Consider the following 9,032-nt stretch of genomic DNA (forward strand, 5'->3'; position numbering starts at 1 on the left):
TGCTCCGCTGGGGCTGTGCAGACTCATTGGTGCTCAGTCCTGCTCCGCTGGGGCTGTGCAGACCATTGGGGCTCAGTCCTGCTCCGCTGGGGCTGTGCAGACCATTGGGGCTCAGTCCTGCTCCGCTGGGGCTGTGCAGACCATTGGGGCTCAGTCCTGCTCCGCTGGGGCTGTGCAGGCTCATTGGGGCTCAGTCCTGCTCCGCTGGGGCTGTGCAGACCATTGGGGCTCAGTCCTGCTCCGCTGGGGCTGTGCAGGCTCATTGGGGCTCAGTCCTGCTCCGCTGGGGCTGTGCAGGCTCATTGGGGCTCAGTCCTGCTCCGCTGGGGCTGTGCAGGCTCATTGGGGCTCAGTCCTGCTCCGCTGGGGCTGTGCAGGCTCATTGGGGCTCAGTCCTGCTCCGCTGGGGCTGTGCAGGCTCATTGGGGCTCAGTCCTGCTCCGCTGGGGCTGTGCAGACCATTGGGGCTCAGTCCTGCTCCGCTGGGGCTGTGCAGGCTCATTGGGGCTCAGTCCTGCTCTGCTGGGGCTGTGCAGACTCATTGGGGCTCAGTCCTGCTCCGCTGGGGCTGTGCAGACCATTGGGGCTCAGTCCTGCTCCGCTGGGGCTGTGCAGGCTCATTGGGGCTCAGTCCTGCTCCGCTGGGGCTGTGCAGACTCATTGGGGCTCAGTCCTGCTCCGCTGGGGCTGTGCAGACCATTGGGGCTCAGTCCTGCTCCGCTGGGGCTGTGCAGGCTCATTGGGGCTCAGTCCTGCTCCGCTGGGGCTGTGCAGACTCATTGGGGCTCAGTCCTGCTCCACTGGGGCTGTGCAGGCTCATTGGGGCTCAGTCCTGCTCCGCTGGGGCTGTGCAGACCATTGGGGCTCAGTCCTGCTCCGCTGGGGCTGTGCAGGCCATTGGGGCTCAGTCCTGCTCCGCTGGGGCTGTGCAGACCATTGGGGCTCAGTCCTGCTCCGCTGGGGCTGTGCAGACCATTGGGGCTCAGTCCTGCTCCGCTGGGGCTGTGCAGACCATTGGGGCTCAGTCCTGCTCCGCTGGGGCTGTGCAGACTCATTGGGGCTCAGTCCTGCTCCGCTGGGGCTGTGCAGACTCATTGGGGCTCAGTCCTGCTCCGCTGGGGCTGTGCAGGCTCATTGGGGCTCAGTCCTGCTCCGCTGGGGCTGTGCAGACCATTGGGGCTCAGTCCTGCTCCGCTGGGGCTGTGCAGACCATTGGGGCTCAGTCCTGCTCCGCTGGGGCTGTGCAGGCTCATTGGGGCTCAGTCCTGCTCTGCTGGGGCTGTGCAGACCATTGGGGCTCAGTCCTGCTCCGCTGGGGCTGTGCAGACCATTGGGGCTCAGTCCTGCTCCGCTGGGGCTGTGCAGGCTCATTGGGGCTCAGTCCTGCTCCGCTGGGGCTGTGCAGACCATTGGGGCTCAGTCCTGCTCCGCTGGGGCTGTGCAGGCTCATTGGGGCTCAGTCCTGCTCCGCTGGGGCTGTGCAGGCTCATTGGGGCTCAGTCCTGCTCCGGTGGGGCTGTGCAGGCTCATTGGGGCTCAGTCCTGCTCCGCTGGGGCTGTGCAGGCTCATTGGGGCTCAGTCCTGCTCCGCTGGGGCTGTGCAGGCTCATTGGGGCTCAGTCCTGCTCCGCTGGGGCTGTGCAGACCATTGGGGCTCAGTCCTGCTCCGCTGGGGCTGTGCAGACTCATTGGTGCTCAGTCCTGCTCCGCTGGGGCTGTGCAGACCATTGGGGCTCAGTCCTGCTCCGCTGGGGCTGTGCAGACCATTGGGGCTCAGTCCTGCTCCGCTGGGGCTGTGCAGACCATTGGGGCTCAGTCCTGCTCCGCTGGGGCTGTGCAGGCTCATTGGGGCTCAGTCCTGCTCCGCTGGGGCTGTGCAGACCATTGGGGCTCAGTCCTGCTCCGCTGGGGCTGTGCAGGCTCATTGGGGCTCAGTCCTGCTCCGCTGGGGCTGTGCAGGCTCATTGGGGCTCAGTCCTGCTCCGCTGGGGCTGTGCAGGCTCATTGGGGCTCAGTCCTGCTCCGCTGGGGCTGTGCAGGCTCATTGGGGCTCAGTCCTGCTCCGCTGGGGCTGTGCAGGCTCATTGGGGCTCAGTCCTGCTCCGCTGGGGCTGTGCAGACCATTGGGGCTCAGTCCTGCTCCGCTGGGGCTGTGCAGGCTCATTGGGGCTCAGTCCTGCTCCGCTGGGGCTGTGCAGGCCATTGGGGCTCAGTCCTGCTCCGCTGGGGCTGTGCAGGCCATTGGGGCTCAGTCCTGCTCCGCTGGGGCTGTGCAGACCATTGGGGCTCAGTCCTGCTCCGCTGGGGCTGTGCAGACCATTGGGGCTCAGTCCTGCTCCGCTGGGGCTGTGCAGACCATTGGGGCTCAGTCCTGCTCCGCTGGGGCTGTGCAGACTCATTGGGGCTCAGTCCTGCTCCGCTGGGGCTGTGCAGACTCATTGGGGCTCAGTCCTGCTCCGCTGGGGCTGTGCAGGCTCATTGGGGCTCAGTCCTGCTCCGCTGGGGCTGTGCAGGCTCATTGGGGCTCAGTCCTGCTCCGCTGGGGCTGTGCAGACCATTGGGGCTCAGTCCTGCTCCGCTGGGGCTGTGCAGACCATTGGGGCTCAGTCCTGCTCCGCTGGGGCTGTGCAGGCTCATTGGGGCTCAGTCCTGCTCCGCTGGGGCTGTGCAGGCTCATTGGGGCTCAGTCCTGCTCTGCTGGGGCTGTGCAGGCTCATTGGGGCTCAGTCCTGCTCCGCTGGGGCTGTGCAGACCATTGGGGCTCAGTCCTGCTCCGCTGGGGCTGTGCAGACCATTGGGGCTCAGTCCTGCTCCGCTGGGGCTGTGCAGGCTCATTGGGGCTCAGTCCTGCTCCGCTGGGGCTGTGCAGACCATTGGGGCTCAGTCCTGCTCCGCTGGGGCTGTGCAGGCTCATTGGGGCTCAGTCCTGCTCCGCTGGGGCTGTGCAGGCTCATTGGGGCTCAGTCCTGCTCCGCTGGGGCTGTGCAGGCTCATTGGGGCTCAGTCCTGCTCCGCTGGGGCTGTGCAGACCATTGGGGCTCAGTCCTGCTCCGCTGGGGCTGTGCAGACCATTGGGGCTCAGTCCTGCTCCGCTGGGGCTGTGCAGGCTCATTGGGGCTCAGTCCTGCTCTGCTGGGGCTGTGCAGACCATTGGGGCTCAGTCCTGCTCCGCTGGGGCTGTGCAGACCATTGGGGCTCAGTCCTGCTCCGCTGGGGCTGTGCAGGCTCATTGGGGCTCAGTCCTGCTCTGCTGGGGCTGTGCAGACCATTGGGGCTCAGTCCTGCTCTGCTGGGGCTGTGCAGACTCGTGGGGGGCCGCGGGTCCCCAGCCCCAGCGCGGTGGCCCCGAGGTGACGCTGCTCCATGCGGAGCTGTCACTGTGAGGCTGCCCCCCACAGAACCGGACTGAGCGCCTGGGGCTGAGCCCCTGTCTGCAGGGCTGTGCAGGGACGTCTGTCCCCAGGGATGACTGTCTGTAGTGATCTGCTCCGTGACCCTGTGTGATCTGCTCCGTGACCCTGTGTGATCTGCTCCGTGACCCCGTGTGATCTGGTGCTGTGGGACATGGAGTCTCTGGGGCCGTGGGACGTGGAGTTTCTGGGGCCGTGGGACGTGGAGTCTCTGGTGCTGTGGGACGTGGAGTCCCCGGGGCCGTGGGCACCGTGTCCCTTGGGTCCTGCCCTGTGTTGGTCGCTGCCCTGTTCTGTCCCCACGCGCTCTGCCCGTGTGCAGCTGCCGGGGGTGCCGGGAGTGTCTGTGCGGGACCTGCGGTGTGAGTGTGTGCAGAGTGAGTGTGTGCACGTGTGGCTGTGCGTGTTCACGTGTGTCTGTGCGTGTTCACGTGTGTCTGTGCGTGTGTTCACGTGTGCGTGTGTTCACGTGTGCGTGTGTTTACGTGTGTGTGTGCGTGTTCACATGTGTCTGTGTGCTCACGTGTGTCTGAGTGTGTGCTCATGTATGTCTGTGTGTGGATTCACGTGTGTCTGTGTGTGTTCACGTGTGTCTGTGTGTGTGTTCACATGTGTGTGTGTTCATGTGTGCCTGTGCGTGCACGTGTGTCTGTGTGTGCACATGTGTCTGAGTGTGTGTTCACGTGTCTGAGTGTGTGTTCGTGTGTCTGTGCGTGTTCACGTGTGTCTGTGCATGTTCACGTGTGTCTGTGTGTGTTCACGTGTGTCTGTGCAGGTTCATGTGTGCAGGTGTCCGTGTGTTTACAGCTGTGTGCAGAGGTGTGTGTGTGCGCACAGGTGTGTGTGTGTGTGCTCACGTGTGTGTGCTCACGTGTCCGTGTGTGCAGTGTGGCTGTATCTCCGTTTGTCCCATGTGTGCCTGTGCTGGCTGCGCACACCTGCCCAGCTGTGTGTGCACAAGCACAGTGGGTGCTGCTGTGTGTGCGTGTCCACGTGTGGGTGTCACCCGTGTGTGCAGCCGTGTGTGCGTGTCCACGTGTGGGTGTCACCCACGGGTGCGGCCGTGTGTGCGTGTCCACGCGTGGGTGTCACCCGTGTGTGCGGCCGTGTGTGCGTGTCCACGCGTGGGTGTCACCCGCGTGTGCGTGTCCACGCGTGGGTGTCACCCACGTGTGCGGCCGCGTGTGCGTGTCCACACGCCGGTGTCACCCGCATGTGCAGCCGTGTGCGCGTGTCCACGCGCGGGTGTCACCCACGTGTGCGGCTGTGTGCGCGTGTCCACGCGTGGGTGTCACCCACGTGTGCGGCTGTGTGCGTGTGTCCACGCGCGGGTGTCACCCACGTGTGCGGCCGCGTGTGCGTGTCCACGCGCCGGTGTCACCCGCGTGTGCAGCCGTGTGCGCGTGTCCACGTGTGGGTGTCACCCACGGGTGCGGCCGTGTGCGCGTGTCCACGCGTGGGTGTCACCCGCGTGTGCGGCCGTGTGCGTGTGTCCACGCGTGGGTGTCACCCGCGTGTGCGGGCGTGTGCGGCCGTGTGCGCGTGTCCACGCGCGGGTGTCACCCGTGTGTGCGGCCGCGTGTGCGTGTCCACGCGCCGGTGTCACCCGCGTGTGCAGCCGTGTGCGCGTGTCCACGCGTGGGTGTCACCCGCGTGTGCGGCCGTGTGCGCGTGTCCACGCGGGCGGGCAGCGCTGGACGCAGCGGCGCAGGGGGGCGCAGGGCGAGTTTATTTTGGCCGGAGCCCGGGCGCGCGGCGGGAGACCCTGGGCTGGGGGCAGCGCTACCCCCAGGCCCCCAGGGGTCGCTGGGGAGCCCCTGCCCGCGGCCCCGCCCCCGCGGGACCCTGTGTGGGGCTGGGGGCACTGGGGCTGCGGGGTCCCGCATGGGGATGTCCCGGGGCACGGGGGTCCTGGAGCCTGGGGGTGCACGGAGCTGTGCCAGGGAAGGGGGGGCACAGGGACTGGGGCAGGGGACACGGGGGTGCCAGGACAAGGGGGCCCAGGTGGTACCAGGGCAGGGGGACACGGGGGTGTCAGGGCAGGGGACACCAGCAGTACCAGAGCAGGGGGACATGGGGGTCCAAGGACAAGGGGGACACTGGCAATACCAGGGCAGGGGGGACACTGGCAGTACCAGGGCAGGGGAACACAGGTGGTACCAGGGCAGGGGGGCACGTGGGTCCCAGGACAAGGGGGACACAGGGCTGCCAGGGCAGGGGGACACGGGGCTGCCAGGGCAGGGAACACCACAGTACCAGGGCAGGGGGACACCGCAGTGCCAGGGCAGGGGGGCATGGGGCTGCCAGGGCAGGGGGTGCTCAGGGGTACCAGGGCAGGGGGACACTGGCAGTACCAGGGCAGGGGGACATGGGGGTGCCAGGACAAGGGGGACATAGATGGTACCAGGGCAGGGGGACATGGTGGTGCCAGGGCAGGGGGGCACCAGCAGTACCAGGGCAGGGGGTGCTCGGAGGTACCAGGGCAGGGGACACCGCAGTACCAGGGCAGGGGGTGCTCGGGGCCGCAGGCGCGCAGGGCCGTGCCGGGCTCAGGGGGGCCCGAGGCTGCTGACGGTGGTGTAGCTGAACTTGGAGAGCGAGGCGGTGGCGGCGGCCCCCTCGTCGTCGGGCGCGCGGCGCGGGCAGGCGCGGCGGCAGCCGGCGCAGGTGGCCAGGAAGGCCTTGCGGAAGCGGCGGTTCATGAAGCAGTAGATGAGCGGGTTGGCGCAGGCGGACGTGTAGGACAGGAGGTGGATGAAGGAGATGGGCGTCCCCGAGAGCGCCCGCTGCGCCGCGCGCGGGGCGAACGCGCGCCACGTGTTGGCGGTGAAGATGGGCAGCCAGCACAGGAAGAACATGGCCACGATGACCACCAGCATGCGGATCACGCGCCGCTTGGCCACCAGCTTCGCCTCCGAGCTGTTGATGCGCGCGCGGTCCTGCTGAGCGCCCGCCGCGCCCAGCGCCCGCAGCTCCAGCGCGCCGCCCGGCCGCGACAGCTGCAGGTAGCACCCGTCCCCCTCGTCACACGCGGGCGCCGGGTCCCTGCTGCGCTGCGCTGTGGGGCAGAGGGGACACGGTCACGGCTGTGGCACCATGGGGACCCACAGCACACTGAGGTCATGGTCACGGCTGTGGCACCATGGGGACCCACAGTACCCTGAGGCTGTGGTTGTCATGGTGGTGTCACCACGGGGACCCACAGCATGGTCACGGTGGTGTCACCATGGGGACCCACAGCACCCTGAAGCTATGGTCATGGCTGTGTCACCATGGGGACCCACAGCATGGTCACGGCTGTGTTGCCATGGGGACCCACAGCACCCTGAGGCCGTGGTCACGGCTGCAATCACCATGGGGACCCACATCATCTCTCCGAGGCCACGAGCGCGTCCTACAGCAGGACGCAGTGGGGTGTTGGGTCAGGACGTGTCCCCAGGACCCCCCACCGTGGGGGCCGGGAATGGGGGCTCAGCTCCCTCCCTGCCCTGGGACGGCTCTGCCCGTGTGGGGCTCAGAGCAAAGCGCTGCCCCCCCACCCCGTGCCAGCCCGGCCCCTCACCTGCGCCGTCCCCTCACCTGCAGCGTCCCCCTTGATGTCCAGCTCGAAGCGGATCCCTCGGTAGAGCTCGCGGGAGATGAGCCCGTAAGCCACGATCATCACCACGCCCGGGATGAAGAAGAGGACGAGGAGCAGCAGGACGTACCTGGAGAACGAGGCGCCCGTCGCTCGCCAGCCGCTCGCCAGCCCGGCCGCAGCGCGGGGCCGGTGGCCGCGCCGTGTCCCCGCGTGCCGGGGCTCACCAGGCCTGCCGGACGTGCTCGCTGGGCCAGTCGTGGGTGCACTGGCTGACGGGCGGGCGGGCGCCGCGGGCGGGCACGGCGCGCGTGGTGCTGTACACGGCGTAGGGCAGCATGAGCAGCGCCGAGAAGAGCCAGGTGCCGGCGATGACCCGACAGGCGTGCGAGCGCGTCTGCCAGACGCGGGACTGCAGCGGGTTGCAGATGGCACTGTACCGCTCGATGGCGATGGCCACCAGGCTGAACGTGGACACCGAGACGGAGACGCCTGCGGGCAGCGGGGGTCAGCGCCCGCGGCACCGCCGCACAGCCCGCCCCGGCGCCCGCCGCCCCTCGTACCCATGAGGTAGGCCATGAGCTTGCAGATGGCCTCTCCGAAGACGAAGGTGCCCATGAGGTTGGGGACGAGCGTGAAGGGCATGCAGCACAGGGCCAGCATCAGGTCGCTGACGGCCAGGGACAGCAGGAAGGAGTTGGTGACGGTGCGCAGGCGGCGGTTCAGGAGCAGCACGGCCACCACCAGCGCGTTCCCGCAGACGCTCAGCACGAAGATCAGCGTGTACAGCAGGACGCGCACCGTCAGGTCCAGGTCTGCGGGCGGCAGGGCCGTGGCTGCCGTGCGGTGCCCCGGTGGCACCCGGCACGGCGGGCGGCGCGGGCGAGCGCGGTGCCGGCCCCTGCGCTCCGGTGGGCTCGGTGAGGAGCCGGTAGCCGGGCGGCCGTGGCCGCAGCGGTTGTGGGGCGGGGGTGCCCCGTGTGCCCTGCGCTGGCTCCGCAGGCGCCGCAGCTCGGGCCGGGCTCCAGCGCCGGGACACCCCGAGCCGGCGGTGGCAGCCGCGGTGCCGCCCGTGTCCTGCCCGTCCCCAGCGCCACGCGGGACGGGTCTGCCCGTGGCCACCTTGGGCCTCTGCCAGCGCAGCGAGGTCCCGCACTGAACCCCCGCTCCCCGGCTGGGGGGACGTGACCGGGGCTGCTCATCCCCGGGAGCCGAACGGCAGCCGGTGCCGCCGCCCTCAGAGTCCCGGCCGGCGCGGGGGGGCGGGTTGGGGTCCTGCTGGGGGTGCAGGGCGGTGGGTGCACCCCGTGGGGCCCCTGCCCCGGTCCCCTTCATCTTCCCGCTGCCCCCGGCTGAGCGTCGCTCGGAGCCCGGGCAGCCCCGCCGAGCCGCCCCGGGAGCCCGCACCGGGAGCGCCGGGCAGCGCCCGTCCCGCCGAGCCCCCAGCCGGGGGCGCATCCTGACCGGGACCGGGACCGGCGCTGGGGGAGCGGCTGGCGGGGCGGGCCCGGTGCGGTGCGGTGGCTGCCGGGGGCTGCACCGGGGCTGCAGACAGGGAGCACCGGGGTGCAGAGCGGGATGAACCGGGGCGATGGGGCGCACGGTGGGGGGCGCGCCGGGATGGACCGGGCAGGGGACGACGGGCACCCCGGTGCACCGGACAGGCAGATGCACCGGGAGGGACAGCGGCGTGCACCGGTAGGCACCGGGATGCACTGGGAAGCACCGGGATGTACGGCGGGACCCACCGGGGTGGGCGGGCGGGGGCACGGAGGCGCAGGGCGGGATGGGGGTTCCCTGCCGTCCCGTGTCGGTCTCACCTTTGGGGGCCGGGGGCCCGCGGAGGCCCCTGCGGAGGAGGTCGCAGGCAGAGCCGTTCCCGGCGGAGCCGTTCCCGGTGCCGGTGGCGGAGCCGGAGCCGTTCCCCGGCCGGCAGAGCAGCTCCTGCAGCGACTCGTTGAGGCGCCGCGGGTCCATGGCGCCCTCAGAGCCGCCCCGCGCCCATCGCGCCGGCACCGGGAGGACGCTCCGCTGCTCTCCGCTCC

At 69.5% G+C, this 9,032-nt stretch overlaps 1 protein-coding gene across 1 annotated transcript; it reads right to left on the reverse strand.

Moving 5' to 3' along the window:
- Positions 1-5,901: 5,901 nt before the first annotated feature.
- CCKBR (cholecystokinin B receptor) lies at positions 5,902-9,032 on the reverse strand. The gene is made up of 5 exons (XM_065834562.2): positions 8,808-9,032; positions 7,551-7,802; positions 7,215-7,479; positions 6,990-7,117; positions 5,902-6,468 (listed from the first exon to the last, which is right to left on the reverse strand). Exons 1-5 carry the CDS (start codon positions 8,962-8,964, stop codon positions 5,960-5,962), a joined length of 1,311 nt encoding a protein of 436 aa, XP_065690634.1. The 5' UTR covers positions 8,965-9,032; the 3' UTR covers positions 5,902-5,959.

This window comes from Patagioenas fasciata, chromosome 1 (genome assembly GCF_037038585.1).
Source record: "Patagioenas fasciata isolate bPatFas1 chromosome 1, bPatFas1.hap1, whole genome shotgun sequence".
Taxonomy (NCBI): Eukaryota; Metazoa; Chordata; class Aves; order Columbiformes; family Columbidae; genus Patagioenas; species Patagioenas fasciata.